Source organism: Leptopilina boulardi, unplaced genomic scaffold (genome assembly GCF_019393585.1).
Source record: "Leptopilina boulardi isolate dan_hultmark-lab unplaced genomic scaffold, ZJU_Lbou_2.1 LbouV2_137, whole genome shotgun sequence".
Lineage (NCBI taxonomy): Eukaryota > Metazoa > Arthropoda > Insecta > Hymenoptera > Figitidae > Leptopilina > Leptopilina boulardi.
In genome coordinates, this window is record NW_026137682.1 from 2,985,542 (window position 1) to 3,003,247 (window position 17,706).

At 27.7% G+C, this 17,706-nt stretch overlaps 2 protein-coding genes across 4 annotated transcripts in view; both read right to left on the reverse strand.

Moving 5' to 3' along the window:
* The window catches only part of LOC127291385 (ral guanine nucleotide dissociation stimulator), a 57,905-nt gene extending 53,625 nt beyond the window's left edge, over window positions 1-4,280 (reverse strand). For both annotated transcript variants that reach the window (XM_051320483.1, XM_051320482.1), the window contains exon 1: window positions 3,486-4,280. In XM_051320483.1, coding sequence (XP_051176440.1) covers window positions 3,486-3,515 — 30 coding nt within the window. In that variant the 5' untranslated portion in view covers window positions 3,516-4,280. The remainder of the gene's footprint in view (window positions 1-3,485) is intronic.
* Window positions 4,281-5,095: 815 nt separating this feature from the next.
* Window positions 5,096-17,706, reverse strand: part of LOC127291380 (uncharacterized) — a 33,641-nt gene continuing 21,030 nt past the window's right edge. Inside the window, exons 1-5 of one of the 2 annotated variants that reach the window (XM_051320472.1) lie at window positions 15,849-16,595; window positions 13,229-15,002; window positions 10,944-11,194; window positions 10,156-10,572; window positions 5,096-8,749 (exon numbers count right to left, since the gene is read on the reverse strand). In XM_051320472.1, coding sequence (XP_051176429.1) covers window positions 7,652-8,749; window positions 10,156-10,572; window positions 10,944-11,194; window positions 13,229-14,984 — 3,522 coding nt within the window. In that variant the 5' untranslated portion in view covers window positions 14,985-15,002; window positions 15,849-16,595 and the 3' untranslated portion in view covers window positions 5,096-7,651. Of the gene's footprint in view, window positions 8,750-10,155; window positions 10,573-10,943; window positions 11,195-13,228; window positions 15,003-15,848; window positions 16,596-17,706 lie in introns of those variants that run through there. The other variant, XM_051320473.1, reaches the window with a different exon arrangement.

Below are 17,706 nucleotides of genomic sequence, written 5' to 3' on the forward strand. Positions count from 1 at the left end.
TAAGTTTATTTTTAATTAAAATTAGTTGATTTTAAAATGAAAAATTTTTAAATAATTGAATTTCAATTAAAATTTTGGAAAATAATTGTATTTTAGTTAAATTTTAGTTGATTTTGAATTTAAATTTGAAAAATAATTGAATTTTAATTATAATTTAGAATTTAAATTTTTTAAAATAATTGACTTTTAGTTTATTTTGAATTGAAATTTTTGAAAACAATTGAATTTTAGTTGATTTTGAATTAAAATTTTTTGACAAAAAAAAAATTCAATTCCAAAAGTTTTTAATTGAAAATTGCTTTTAGATTATTGAATTTTCGAAAAATATTATAAAAATCATTAAAAATAATTGAAATTTTTGCAAATAATTAAATTTCAAGTGATTTTGTATTAAAATTTTTTTGCTAATTTTATTTGCTAATTTTTCTTTAAATTATGAACAATTATTAAATTTTATAAAAAATTTAATTTGAAAAATAGTTTAAGAAAATTGAATTTGTCATGAATTTCATTAAAATTATTAAAAATAATTAATTTAATGAATAATTTTATTTAAAAATATGTTAAATAATTGAAATAGAGAAGATCTGCATTGTATACTTAAAAAAAAAAACGTATTTTGTAAAAATTTTTTTTTTTTAAATGTAAAAAAAGTCGAAAAAGTCGTATAATCCGAGGCCTGTAATGTGCCTAAAGTTCTGAATGTTCAAAATGAAAGAAAACATTTCTTTTTTTTTTAAAAGATAATTAAAAACATTTTATTTATTAACCTTTTTTAATGCTAATAAATAAAATGTTTTGCATTTGCACTTTGTCTTGCATCAAAAAATTTAAAAAATTAATTTTTGGCAAATTTTTAAAAATTTCCCTAAATTTTAATTAAATTCCCTGACTTTCCTGACCGCTGGACACCCTGATTTATTATGTGTTCATTAAATATATAAATGAAAATTTGTCAATATACATATATATAACCAATGTCTATTATAACCTCGGCCTTTTCCTTCTCTCTCACACGACAACAGCTGTAAAGTTCGAACAGAATGCGAACTTCTCTCGCTCTGCATTCCACGACGCGCCTCGTTAGACTTGACACGTATTACTTTACATTCTTAAAGCAAAGGTACGATTTTGATGAAATCTTATTTTTCGAAGTATATCTGTACTTCTTGAATACAAATTGAAATCTGAGAAATCTTAAAAGGAATAAATATAACTTTCGTTTTTGTATACGAAAATTTGAAATCGACTTCTTAAACTTTTCAGAACAACGTTACATCTAGATTCACTGCAAAATAGTGAAACAAATAAGTCAATAAAATAATTTTATATTTAAAAAAAAATCTTAATTTGAATAGAAATTGTATTAGAATTCACAGATAATTGGAAAAAATTTCAATTTTCAAAATTTTGTCAACATAGATATTGTGAAAAGAAAATTTTATATTATAAATTTTTTTCACTTAAGATATGTTTAAAAGAAATTGTTTTGACACGTAACTTTAAATTTTCTAGATAAGAATAAAATAGAAAAGGGTTTGAACATAAATATAATCAGTAAATTGAATAGGATGTCGTCTTGAGAGAACAAATTGCTTAGCTCTCGAATTGGCGAAACTATATAAGGGTGGGGCAAGTCTAAGCATTTTTACGTCCCGTTTCGCATTTATTGCCTTCCTTCTCTAGTATAATAATACAAAGCTTCAATTGCATCCCATAGAGAAAATAGTTCGAATTAGGTTCACTGAACTTTTCCTAACAGTTTCAATTTCGATAAATATATATAACACCCATCCACATAGAATTATATATATATATTATTATTGTTTTTATTATCCAATATTTTTCACGCAAAAAAAATATCATTTTTGGCCTACAAATTTTTCTTCTAAAAATTATTAATCGCATTGCAAATATTTTTATGTAGTCAAAAAAATATATAATTTATATAAAAAAAATATTTTTTCTTCTAAAAAATATTTTTAAGAAATATTCTTGATATTCCAAGTACTTTGTTCTCATTGTTTATTATTTTCAATACTTTTTGTGTATAAAAATGGAGTATTTTAATTATTATAGAAATTACGAATATACGTTCTGGAATATTCCATATGTTTTATTTTAGAGAAAGAAAAAGAAGAAAGCACGAAATAAACATTGTATTCAATAACTAAAATTCCAAAAACGTAAATATTATTTTTTTTTCTCGAAAAAAATATCAACTTAATGTATTTAGAAAAGTAAATAAATCTTTAAAGTAGAAAATAAATAAATTACTAGTTGCTCATTGGCGTAAATAAATCTTCATAAACATCAGCATTGTAACAGTTTTTTCAACAACTAAATAATTTTAAAGAACAAATTTTTTGTATCTGAACCAAAATTTAATTATAGTTAAACAAAGAAAAATTAAAATTAAAAAAAATTAAAATATTGTTTTAAATTCGACATATTTTTATAATTCATCAACGATAAAGTCACAAGGAAAAATCTTAATTAATGTTATTTAAATAATATGTCAAGAATGAGGTCTTCATTTCTAGGGTGTGTATAGAATTAACAGTCGCACCCGCAAATTAAACAAAAGTAAAATAATTTGTTTCCATGATATTGATGAAGGTTTCTCCTTAATTCAACGAAATTAAAAAGAAATAATAATTAAAAATAGAATCAATAATGAATCATATTAGAATTATCTAAAAATAGTTATCCTTTATCACAATTTTATCACTTTATTAAATCCTAACGTGTAATAAAATGAAACTTTTCCTTTCACCAATATTATAGTCGCCCAATATATTTACAATATTTATATTTGTGAACCAATATTTGTAATAATTGTCAAATAAATATTTATTATTCTCAAAAATCAATATTTGTTATTTATATTAACACAACAATTTATTACCATCAATTTAATTTAAATTTATTTACGTTAACAAATTTTATATTTATCATTAAATTAACATAAAAGTCTATACAACATTTTAAAAAGAATAATATAATGTTATTTAATTAATGGAAAATTGTATTAATTTATTTTTGCCAAGCCTTTTTAATAATTATTTGTAAAAGAAAAAAAAATTTATCGCGTTATTTACATATTTTGAAATGTAAAAATCTACATTCGATCATACTTTCTCCGTTACTTTTAATAATCAAGAATATACTAGATAATTCAATAAATAGGACAATAAAAATTGAAGGTAATAAATTGTTTAAAGCCAGTCTATGAAATTAATTAAGTACCGGTAACCGGAAGTACAGCAGGTTCCAAAGGAACCGAAACTTTACTATAGACACCCCACGAACAGATGTTTATTTCCAGTCACCAATTTTATTCTCAGTTTCTAATAAAATCTAATTACATCTGGTCTGATAATTTTAGATAATCTTCAGTTATAACTTCCGGAGAACGTAAGTGTACCGCCAGGTAGACCAAATTGGTTAAAGAATAAAAAAAAAATGAAAGTAGGAATAATTACCAAGGAGTCGTCCCCATTGTCAGCGCTCATAGCCCACTAACGTGATGAAAATCTTCGTTCTCGTCCCTACACTTGCGATCTTCTGTAATCCTCATTACGTGATTCATTTATTTTAGTGAATTTATCGAAAAAATTTCGTCAAATTCTGTAGCCATTCAAGACCTCGTTTCTGAGCACTTGCATCCCGTACCTGTCATATGGCATCGTATACGTTTCCTGTAGATAGAGAGAGATGGATATTTTCTAAACACTTGTTCGCGTGACAAAGATGAAATGAGTTGAGATTAAAGAGGGAGTGAGACGAGGACACTGACACAAGAAACGTCAACGACACTAATCCGAAACACGCTGCTCTCACGTCCGTCGAAGCCATTGATGCCCGTCGACGATGTACATTTTCTATAACTTTTACCGTTTAATTTCAATCACTAATTTACATTAATTCACGTCATTTAATCCGGCATCAAGAACATTGATAAAATTTACACACGTTACTTTTTCACAACCTGTCGACGCACTACGATCAACTAACCTCTGCATAAAGCCTATACATAAAGACGCCATTCCCTTCCCACAAACTCCCCTCCTTTAGAGAAGAGCGACAAATACAAGTAGTGTTACTCGATGCAATTCCAATTTGCATGCTGCACGCATTAACACCGTTGACTCTTTCGCAAGAGAATTCTTTGTCAAGCTTCTTAAGAATGTTACAATGCGACAATACTTTGTTTATGAAAAAAAGGAGCATGTGTCTGACATACGACAGTTGATTAATTCCCGCTGCGCCGCCATTTTGCATTTGAGAACACACGCATGCGCACTTTTATTAAACGCGCTAAAATTTGAATTTTCAATTTTATTAATTTTTAAAATATTATACATTTATTTATTGTTTATAAATGTAATTTACGTAAAAATAAATTATCTATCATCTTTACTTAAATACTTTACTGTACATACAATTATTATTAAACATAATTTTACTAGAATATTAAAAAAATGTTAAAATAGGAGAAAACAAGAAAAATTTCATTTCAGGGGATTCCCCCTAGTATTTCCTTTTTATGCAGGAAATTTAAATAATACTATTTTTCCCGCATTCAATTAACCCAAAGTTTCTAAAAGTTTATCAGAATTTTTTTTCTATATACCTAATTTTTTTCTAAGAGATCTTATTCTAATTTTTAGCAACATTTTTTTTTCAATTAAGAGAAAGTGTAAAATATAAATGAAAAAATAGATAAAAATTTCTATGGACCCTAAAAGAAGATAAATATTCATTAAAATGTAATAATTAAAAATTAAATTCGATTTATAGTCTCTAATTAAATTTAATAAATCATTAATTTCAATTACCAATTACTCACTAACATTAATTAATAAATTATTAGAAAAACCCAATAACTAATCAATCACTAAATTAATTATTAATTTAATTAATAATTAATCCGTAATTACATGATAATGAATAATCTGTAATTAATGATAAAATTCAATGACAAGTGAAACTAAAACTAAGTTGTATACAACTAGAAATAAAAATTGTAATTAAAAAAAATAATTTCTTTTTTTTTTTAAGGATACCAAGGCGATAAGTACAACATCGAAAATGACTTTTTCACAACATTTAATAAAACGCTATAAACTATGTATGTTTTTTTACTCAAATATTCTAAAAGTAACTTACATACGTGTAGTATATTTTGTATAATTTACGTCGTATGGAGGTGTCGCATCCTTCGCAAAGTGTAACATCATAAAATGGATCCACCTCGCTGATCCCAACTAAAGACTCATCTATAAACTTGGTTATTATTCCTTTACATACCGACCCGTCTATTTTTTTTTTTTAATTTTCTTAAAAAAAAACAAGAAACAAAAATAGAAAAAAAATAAGAAATACGGGCGGACAATGAATGCGCGCAAAAAATTATGAATAACAAAAATACCTGCAAAAATGCTCCGGAGCTGACACGTCCGTAATTTTATTTTATTTTTTTTTTTTTTATATAATATATGTATAAATTTAATACTATCATATAATTAATTTCTTATACGCGTAGTGCTTCGATTAATCGTGGATTTAGCGATCGACGTCCCATGATTACTAAAAAGATTTGCATTGAAAACGCACGGAAGGAACGAGGATTGCATATTTAGAAAAACAATACAAGGCAACCAACCACCACCAATCAGGCTCATCCAGTCGCTATTTCCACACTTTTTGTCAAATAATTTATAATTTCGCACTTTTTTTCTTTTTATTTTCGCCTTTCATTACAGAAATTTCAAATTTACTTTTCGAAAAAAAATTATCAAAAAAAAAGAAAAAAATAAATAAATAAATCCAAAAAAAATTTGTATAATAAATTAAATACCTCGAAAAAAGAAAAAATTAAAAAAATACTTTTTAAATAAAGACATTGATAAACATAATACTTAATTGTGATACAAAGTAAAGAAACGAGACAAAGAAATCCAAATATTTCTCGCATTATCATTTAACGAAAACATTCTTAATGAGCTTTAATTGCCCTTCTTCTAAATAAATTGTAAATAATCGTAAATAATAATAATAATAATCATAATAGTATAGGCAGAAAAACTTTACATATTTTTCGCATGTTCTATTTTTCTTGTCGGTTTATAAAAATTTTTCCGCAATCCACAACGCACTGAACAATTCTAAATTTTGTCAAGTTCCATAAAAAAAAAAAAAAAGAAAAATACGAATGCATATTTAATAATATGCATCAAGATTGCAAGAATATCATTAATGTGTATATATTCTCATTGAATGGCATCGCCTAGACGTCAATTGTGTCAACTTGTATACGCAATCGAAAAAAATCGTCATAAATTCGACGAAATTGAACAATGTACGCAATCTGATTGATCTACTATAAATATTTAAGTTTATTATGACAAACTGCACTCTAAGCTGATCCCATGTATTTTTTTTTATTTTAGTTTGGTCACAACCGCATTGACTCATTTCCATTTTTTTTTTTGTTTGTTTGTTTTGTATCCATTCTAATATAATTAATATTATAGTGTCGTCAAAAAATTGCAGCTCCTCGAAGTCTTAAAATTGATACTATCCTAATCGACATTTTTTTTTCTGTAAAATTATCCTCATTATTCGATCAAATGACGCAGAAAATTCAAATTCAAAACGAGGACATCAAAGATATTTCTCTATTTCGGGAAGATTTTTGATAACACATTTTTGTCATCAACTTTACGATCATCGGAATCGAAAGTTTTATTTATTTATTTTTTTTTTATTATTTTTTTTTTATTTTGTGGTAACGCAGATCGGTTCTCAGTAGCCGATCGAAAAATATATATTTTTCAAGTTCGACGGACTCGAACGATTAATTAAATTATCGACTATCAACTGTGTTTGTGTGTGTATGTGTATGTGAATTATCAATTTATCGAAAGTGAATCATCAGTTCATTTTGAATAATCAACTGATTTTACACTATCAAAAGTTTAGAAGTTATAATTGATTTTTGAACCTATCAATTGATTTTGAACTATCAATTGATTTTGAAAATGATCAATTGTGAACAATCAATTGATTTTGAACTTCTCAATATTGATTTCGAACTATGATTTACAACTATCGATTGATTATTAACTATCATCAATTGATTGAATATTTATCAAATTTCATTTGTCAGAAAAATCTCTTTTTTTAAATTTCTATTTGGTAGAATACGAGCATTTGTATTTGACCGAAAATTCATTTAATAGAACATTCAGTTTTTATTTGACTGAATTATCGTTTTTTTTTTTTTTTTGCTACAATTAAATTAAATTCAAAAAATTAATTTAATTTAATAAAAAAAATAAGATAATTCAGTAAAACAAAATATTTGTTTTAAAGAAAAAAAAATCAATGACAATTTATGTAATTTACATAAATAATAAATATTTCAATTTTGGTAAATGAAAATTCAAATACCAGTCACAAAATTTGACTAGATAAAAATTTTGCTAAATAGTCCCTACGATTATATAAATTTCAATTTTTTTTTTTTTTTTTTTTAAATAAAATTTTTCCGACAATAAAAATTTGATGATTTTGCATCTCAATTGATTATGAGCCATTAATAATAATAATTGATCAGTGAATTTAATAAATCGTCGCTGATGTTTTAAGCTGAGACAGTCTCAACCATTGATTTTTTAATAATTTCACCGAAATTTTCATCGCATTCCTCTGAATTTTCCAATTGCTGATCGTTGATCGTTTCAATTTTTTCAGTCTCGATTTTTGTCGTTCCATTATTAGCATGATAATTTCCATGACTTTGTGGATCTAATTCACCGTAATAAGAATATCTGCCAGCCAATAATTCGGAAAATGGCTCGAGTTTACCCATTTGTTGAACAACTGCATTCATTGGCTGAACAGAATTTAAATTTGTATATTGTGAGCCCGTCACATCATCTTGAGCGAAAGTCGTTTCATAACCAGTTGTTGTCGAATGTTGTCCCGTATGCGTTTGACAATTATTAAGTTGCATTGTACCAAGATCGGTTGCATATCCACTATAATGTGAAGAAAAACCAGAATTATTGCCACCACCGCCACTGGTTACGGGAAATTGCGGTTGAAATGGCGTTCCTCGCGACGTTGATGGTAAATTCTGATAAGTTTGATAATCGGCATATGTATTTTGTTGAAAGGAATTTGGATGACCAGGAAAAGTTTGGAAAGTTTGATGAAATTCGGGATGAAGTTTACGTTGTTGTGAATTCTGCGAAGAATCTACCGCGTCCTCGCTCGAATAACAATCATCTCTAATCGCGTATAAATCCAAGCTATCCTCCCTCACGCCCGTGACACTACCGACGCCACCACCACCTTGACACGATGATACAACACTCTCGTGACTCTCGTAATGAAGTGTTGTAAATCCACCTCCATTCATGCATGTTTCCGCTGAATTATCAATCACAGATCCTAAGGAAACATCGCGAAGTCCTGTTCCTTGATCTTGATGAAGATGATGCTGATGATGATGTTGTTGTTGTTGTTGATGATGATGATGATTATGATGATTATGATGATTATTCTCCATCAAATCTGGATCGGTGTGCTCTTCGTCGCGTTGCTTTTTTTCCAATTCTAAACGCATTAAAGTGTGAATAAAGTGCGTTCTTACGCGGACAGGATTAAATTCGATTCTACCAGAACTGTTTGCACAACCGTCTCGAGAGCATCCGCAAGGGAATCCTGCTCGGTCGACCTGAAACACAAATATCAATAGATTAATGACCCCTTAATTAGAAGCTAATTAGTACCAATATTTGATTACAAGTTCCTTTTTCAATCGGATTTTTTTTTTCGTGTGTTTTTAATTTAAAACAAAAATCCTGAAAATAATTCAGAATATTTCAATGATTTTACAAATAGAATTACTATTTACAATATTGATATTTTTTAAAATATACTTATACAAATTTGTTGTTTAACGAAAATTTATAAAGCGAAAATTTCATTTCATTATTCTTTTATTTAATCAAATTTTCATTTTGCAGAATTTTAATTGAAAAATTTTTAATTAAATAAATTTTCATTTAGTAAAATTTTCATTAACCAAGTTTTCTTTAAATTGTATTTATATTTTGTCAAATTATTATTTAGAACATTTTTATTTAACCGAATATGTTTAGTGAAGTTTTCTGTTAATCAAATTTGTATTCAATTGATCTTTGATTTAGTTTATTATAATTTAGTAAAATTTTCATTTAGTTTTGTATTTAAGAAAATTTTAATTCAGTAGTTTTTATTTAATTCAATATTAATTTAGTGGAGCTTTCATTTAATTAAATTTTCTTTTAATCTAATGTTTATTAAGTCAATTTAGTAGAATTTTCATTTAGAAAATTTTTTATTTAAATGAGTATTCATTTAGTTCATTTTTCATTTACCCAAACTGTCTTGAAATCAAATTAAATTAGGTGAAATAGAAATTCTGTTAAATGAAAATAAAATTAAATAGATATATTCGGTTAGTTAGAAATTATGTTAAATAATAATTTTCTAAAGTAGAAATTTTTTGTTAAAAGAAAATTTCTTTTAAAAAATATATAATAATTCAAATACTGTAATGAAATTCAAATGAATACTATTTAATTTGAGTTTAAATATCATTTGAATTTCAATTTCAATTAAAACAGTTTAAACTAACTTACTTCCAAATATTTGAAGAGAATTTGGATATTATAGTATAATTTAAATTATTTAAAAATTTTAGATATATTTTCAGAATTATTAGGTATCTCTCTAATTTACTGAAAATGTTTAAGGTTCCGAAAAATTAGTTAAAGTATTTCCAGTTGCTGTAAAATCGATTTAAAAATTAGAAATACTTCACAATTTTTCTAATGAAAATCAAATTAAATTAGATATAAAATTTATATGGAATTTTAATAAAAGAAAAAAAAAATTCTCAAATTAAATTAGCATTTTTCAAATAAATAAATTAAAAATCTAAATAAATTTTCATTAAATAATATTAAGACTTTAGATTATTAAAAAATAAAAATTACAAAATTCATTAATTACTATTTAATAAAGAATAATTAATTTAATATTTGAGGCATATATTTCTAATTAATTTTTTTTGGTATAATTTACAGAATCACAAACCTGGCACTTGACATTGGCTCGACTACAGGGACAGCTCTCGGGATCGCAGTAGCCCTTGCATCCGCAACCGCAGTGCTCGCGACTTGCCCTAATATCGCGACATTCATCTTTCTCAACGGCGTCTATTCGTCGAACGCCAGCTGCCCGAAGAAGTGCACGTCTCTGCCATGTTGGTACAGGTTGCAAAAAATAATAGCTGTCAATATCGAGTTCCTCGGCGTCGCTTGGTTCCTCATCGGTGTCGTCACTTGGATCCTCTGAGCTTGATGCAGCTTCCGCCACTCGGTTCGCGGCACGCTCAGTACGTAATTGCGCCAATCTTGCTCGATGAAGTCGCCTTTGTTCAGTTGCATGTTCCGATAATGAAAATCGCTCGGCATGAGTGTGAGTCGCGCTCATTCCAAGTGTACTACCACCCTGAAAACCAAATCAAATTTTGTTAATTCTTTATTATCACATTATAATTTTAATTAATTAATTAAAGTAAAAAAAAAAATTAAAATTCATCGAGTTTTCATTCGAACACAATTTCCATTTAACAGAATTCTCTTTTTTCGATTTCAAAAATCAGTAATTTTGTAAAATAAAACTTTGCCATTAATTACAGGTTTTCGAAATTCATCTCTAAATTGAAGATTAATTCCAATATATGAAAAATTGATAAAAATAAGAAATAAATTTTTTTTTAACAATTTAATTAAAAATACATAAAAAAAAACTTTAAAAAAGAACAATCAATTGTATAATAGAATGAAAGTGGCTATTATTTGACAATTATATTAACTAACCTGAGAAGGTACACAAGTGAATCCTTGAGCCCGAGGGAAATAATAGACGGTAACCGCATCGAATTGGATGTTACGTTTCTTTTTTGGTGGTTCATCTGCATTTGTTCTCTTTGCATTTGGTTCACCCTCCATGCAATCAACTAATCTACGCTTTAGATTACTCTTTGAAGGACTTCGAAAAGTTGGAAGAGACGTTTGTGGTATGCACTGTCCGTTCACGTCGGGGACATAGGTTTCCAATTGATTTACAGCTGAAAGAAAACGTTCTGATTATATGATTATTATCATCTCTTATTGTAAAGTATCGCGTGCTGATAATCGATTCACGACTAAAATCGATGGACCAAACAATTCCATTTGATGAACGCCAGAATTCCTTCTGGGAAACAATGCTCCTATCCGTTATTTGCACGAAAATACCAAACAATTATTATTATTATTATTATTGTTTGAGAAAAATAATATTACGTTATTTCTTCTAAATAACAATTTAAGGGAAAACAATTTTTTTGAGGTACATTCTTTCAGTATTATGAGTTTAAAATTTAGAAAAAAAATACCATTTTTTATTTTTATTAACAGATCCTCGAAACTGAAATCTAGTTAGAAATTTGTTTTTTACAAATAACCAAAAAAATTTTTGGCCAAAAAATTATTTTAATGAAAACAAAATAATAAAACATTAATACTTTAAAAAAAATACATTGGAAGTTAATAAATAAAAATTTAATTTTAATTATTTTAAATAATAAAATTGTTTTAATATGCGAAAATTGCGCCAAATCATTTAAGTTATCGAGATATTGATTAAATATTCGAGTATTACAAATAGAAAAGTTAATTTAGACGTTAAAACTGAGTACATGAAGATAAATTAGTAAATTTTAATCAAACTCAAGTGCAGCTCTAAATAAAAAAATATTTCTCCCTCTCTCTCTCTCTCTCTCTCGTTTGATGTACTCATATAGAAAAGTGGATATACGTAATTTTAACATTTTCGAAAAATCAATATAGCAGACGTGAGATGTGATTAACTTAAACTAATTTCCGCATATGTCAGCGTACTCATAGAAAAAATTGTTATAATTTTCGAAATATTGATCGCATGCTCTTTGAACCTATAACTATTGCTTGAAGTCAAAGAGTTGCTTTTAAATATGTCACCCTTTATACAAATATTAATTAAAATACTTGGAAGGAAATATTTATATGACATTTAAATTATAAAAAAAAAAAATTAAGATATTAAAATTTTGAATTCTCAAATTGAACTATTAAACTTTTTTTCTTTTTTATTTATTTTGATAGTCATTGTTAAGAAAATGAAAAAAATATTATACATAATAATTAAAATAATAATTTACTATTACTATATTATTCTTATTATTTAAATATATATAAAATAATAAATATCAATATTCATTAAATTTACAATAAAAATATTAATTACAGTAAGATATTTTTCTTCCAAAAAAAGATTCAAATTTGTTAAAACTAATTAGTTGAAAAATAATTCTTCAAATTCTAAGAAATAATTTGAATTCTAAAAATAGTTCACTATAATATAAAGCTTTATGAATTTGGGTCAATTTGAAATTCAGAACGTTCAAATAAATGGAATTTTATATTTGGTCTTTCTTAAAATTCAAATTCTAATTATCTCTTTAATTCAAATTTAAATCCAAACTTACATTTAAATCCTAATTTAAAATTAAATATTAATTCAAATTCAAATGTCATTTTAAAAAGCTGCTTCATAATCAATTAAGCCACGCATTATATCATATCAACAATATTATCACATACAAATATTTTAATAATTAAAAAAAAATAATAAAAAATTTCTATCCATTTTTGAAATTAACATTAAACTATTAACAATCTAATATTAAACTCAACTAAATAAATAACTAATAATTTTTAATAAATATTTTTTCCCTTTGCTGCATAGTAGAAATTTTTTTTTTTTTTTGTATTTCAATACAGTCGATTTCCATTTCCGAATATTGGTTTTCAGCCAAGAAAGTTTTATTACATTTTGAGAAAAAAGAAACGTAAAAAGTAAATTTTTTTTCCCCTTTTTTAAATACTATAAGAAATAAATAATATTTAGAAATTTTATTTCTAATATTAAAATTCTATAAATCTAATGTGAAAAAAATTGTTTTCATTTGAATAAGAAATTCATCCCCCCATTTCTTTTCAAAATAAAGACTATAAGGAATCTAAATTGAACAATTTTTTTTTTTTTAATCTAGAATTAAGTTAACAAAATTTCCACTCACTTTTATCTTTATCCGACAAAATTTCATCAGGTATCCTATCGAGGAATGATGTCTCAGAATCACTTTCAGGAGCTGGTGCTTGTCCAGAATCACCAGGAATCTCGCTACCAAGTCCCGAATCACTTCCATCTGATCTGACCTCATCCCTTGAACCTGTAGCAAGGGCAAGACTCTCAGCAGAATCCTCAGTGAATGCTTCCGGTCTTTCCGGTTCCAAACGTGTCATAATATCTGGCGTAATATCATCACAAATAAGTGGATCATTCTCTGTGCATGGAATCTGATGATTAGAAATAACATGATGATGATGATGATGATTATGATGGTCAACACTAAATTGAACTGCATTCATTGACGCGACAACTTCCGAACTATCTGAACCAGTCTCTGTTGTTTCCGTTTCCTCAGTATCAACAGCCACTTGAATTTCACTTGAGGTCAATCCAATTGTCTCCAATTCCAAAGGATTTTCACCAACGTTCAACACCGTTGTTTGAATATCATCAATTCCAAGTGTGGAATTGGAAAAAATAATTTCCTCATCCACCTCAATTTTTTCAATCACATTATTACTCTCCCATATTTGACTCGTTTTTCTAGTCGTCATTCTATCGTCAATAGTTAATTCTTCTTTCTTTTCTAATTTCTCAACTAAAAACAATTCATTTTTTTCTGACGACGACGACGATGATGATGATGATTGTTCATGGACATAACAGACGCATCTCTCGATTACAAGACCAATACTTTCTTCCTCAGTCGAAGTCAATGTCCTAGAAGAATCAATTTCAGGTTCACTAATTTTTTCTTTCTCATTATTTTTCATTTTATCTAAACAATTTGCAACCTCATCAATTTTTTCACTATTATTATTATTTTTGCTATTATTTTTCTGTTCTATTGCGTCCACCCTTGATAGTACAAGAACTAATTCACGAAGTCCTTTTGTATTTTCTATTGTTGTTGTACTTTCATCAAAATCAACAGCACTGCAATTTAAATCTGTCGTCGAACTATTTTTCTCCGATTGATTATTATCATCATCATCATCATTATTATTAATAACACATGTTTCCGTCACTTTAACACAATTTTCCACTCGCGAATTATAACTATCATTATTTGAATTTTCTGATCTCGTGTCAATTTGATTAGTGACTTTCAAACATTCCATTTCTTCATCATTATTTTTCTTTAAAATTCTAATATTGTCATCAACAAAAACACGAGGTTCGGTGGATATTAATGAAATTTCACCTAAAGTACGTTCACGAAGACTAACGTGTATAGGCGAGAGTCTTCTGACCTCATTTTTCAATTGTTGTGCCTGTTCCTCGGATATTTCGACGCCAATTTTTTTAATTTCACCACTTAATGGAAGAAAATCAGCAGCTGGTCTTTTACGCGAGACTTGCAATGATTTCATATTATTATCACTATTATCATTATTTTCATCAACATTATCATTATTTTTTGATAATTCATTCTCTGAAGTTTCATTGATTTCCAATTTTGTTGACAAATTCTCCTTTTCGTTTGTTGTTGATGAATTTTCATCGCATTCTGATGATTCTGAGGAAATTTTAGAAATCATCTCATTTGTAATAGCAGTTGATGTCGTCTTGTCATTAATGATGATCTCATTGTTAACGGATGTTGTTGGTAAGATTTCACTTGCTCCTTCAGGATTCATCACTGAGGTGGAATCCTCTTGGGCCGCGTTGACGACACAGTCCTCGGCCAAAGGCGATTCCATCTCGGCCGTTTCTCCCGTCTATCAAAAAAAAAAAAAAAAACAAATTTATTTAGAATTTTTGAAATTTAATTTTTAAAAAACAAATTCTCTAGAATTATTTCAATAAATTCTCTATATTTTATTCCCCCCCCCATTATCCTAAATAATTTATTTTCAATTAAATTTAAATAATTCTTATTAAAAATATTTTTTAAATAGAAAATTCTATTTGAAAATAGAAAAATATATTGAAGGATTGTCAAGAAAAGAGGGATTGGAATTTGTCGCGATGGACCTGGAATCTCGTCTATTACAATAAATCATATAGTTGACGACGCGTAGACGCTCGTCGGTACTTGTTTTCTTTTGTTTTTTTACTCTTCTTTTTTATATAGTCTATAGCAATTTTTCCATTTTCTTTCTCTCTCTCTCTCTCTCTCTCTCTGAAATATCATACACAAGGAACGAACGAGGACGGAGGGATCAATAAGCCACGCGCCCAATGGTACCGCGCACCATGAGAGACAGAGAGAGAAAAAAAAAGTAACGATGATAAAGAAAGCGTGCATTACCGAGGAAAAATCAATTTTTTAGTAAACATCGAAAGACCAAGGCGAAATCACCAAAATAGAATATATATTTTTTTTTTTCAACAGGACCAAATTTAACATGGATTAGTTTCCTCAATTTTTCCCCAAAAAGTTTTTTTTTCAACACATTTTTGTTTAAAAAAAGGGGTTAAAAAAAATTTTTTTTTGCCACAAATTTTTTTCACTGAGATTTATTATTTTACACGTTAGTGATATTTTTTTTTTTTGTCTTCTATGAGAAAAAAAAACAAAATGCAATTTTTCGTATTTTACACAAAAAAAATTTGAATTTTACCTTCCCTCGATTTGAAATAACTTTTGGGATTCTTTTTTTTCTTTGGGACGGAATTTTTTTTTTTTTTTTGAATTGTTTTCAATCTCTTTAAAGTCAAGTTTTCTTTGTGTGTGTGTGTGTGTGTATGAAAAATCCTCTCGGGGAAGATTTACGTTGTTTCACAGCTCCAACCACCCTTCTCACCGAGTTGAGTTTCATCGACCCTTTGATCCACGAGCATGATGATTCCTCTACTTGGAATATAGAGAGAATTCAATAATTTAAAAGACATTCGACAGATATTTATGTCGTGAAAAATAATTTTTTGAGATTGTTTTCGTTTTTTGAATAAATGTTTTTAGAAGAATAATCAGAAATGATTTTTTTTTTTTTTTTTACTATGAACTGGATAAAATTCAAGAATGGAGAAAAATGAAGAAGAGGCTTTTTCGAACGGTAAATTGAGAAAACACGGGAGATAATATTATGTATAGTAATATTGTATATGAAGAGGGAACGGAGTCAACGCGACATTAACGGCGCGTTTGTTGAAAAGTGGGTTTTCAACCTAGTATATAGCAATAGAAGAAGGTAATGCCGTGAGAACTAGGAAGAGTCTAGAATTCGAAATATGTTTGTGTGTATTTATGATTTTTTTTTTTTTTTATTTAGAGAAAAAAAAAGAAAGACTCGACAGGAAGAGATGATCGAGAGAGGCGCGTGATTCGCGTTCACCAGCTCAAAGCAGAGTGAACCCAAGAACACGACGCAGCACTCGGGATTGAACGCGTCGTCCTGGCTATTGGGAAGAGAGAAGAGTAGCTCGTGGGCGTTCGTGGGAGCTCGTTGGACCTCGGGCACACGGCGTCAGCGATTGCTGGCGCGAAATCGGCGCGTACCAGCGGCCGAAGAATATATATATATATATATATATATATATATATATATATATATATACATACATATATACCTACTCCGTTTGCCTGATGGTTCAACGAACGTGAGAGAGAGCAGCGCTTGCGCGACGCTGCACAACGAATATATCGCAATTGTCGTGTGTGTATATGTATAGTACAGCTCGTTCGAAACAGAAGAAGTCTTCCCTTTTTTTTATTCATCATAAAAAAAAGAAAAATAATTTTTTTTTCCCTCAAGCCACTCGGTGAAACCGAAAAACGAAAAGAGGTCACACAAAAAGAAACCATGAGAAATTATCGAGATTTTATTATATTAAGAGAAAAATAATGTGTATTTTATTTCTGTGTAGAAGAAATATCGATCATCTCATTTATATAGGAGAGGAGGGTGGCAAATTTCAAAAAAAAAAATCTGAAACTTTTTTAGATATTGATCATTCCTACATTGAATTTGGAATTAACAATAAACAACTAGGAGGAATATTGATTATATTATATATATATATATATTTTGGTGCGGCTAATTCGAGAAATCCTGTGTGTGTGTGTGTTGATCATTCCGTTGCAAGTACAATTTGAAAATTCCGCGAAGCTTTGGGAGAGACCAGTGGAGATTGGTGGGAAGTATTGATTATCCCGCTAGAGTTCAATTTGAAAATTTCATATAATGAATTTTGTGGAATAATGATCATTTTATTATATTTGTATATTTAATAATTGAAAATTTTCTGAAAATGTACAGCAATGTCCGGTATTGAGCATATTTATAAATCAATTAGATTTTAAATGGAAAAACAATGAATTAGCTATTAAAATTTTACTACTGCTGCAATACTGGGTACTAGTATTGTTCCAGTAGTGATAACTCTGTCAATTTCTGGTATAGGGTATCATGTTTACTATAATGTTTTTGGGCGCGCTGAATCCGAATCCGAAGCCCATTTAACCCCACATCATTTTAG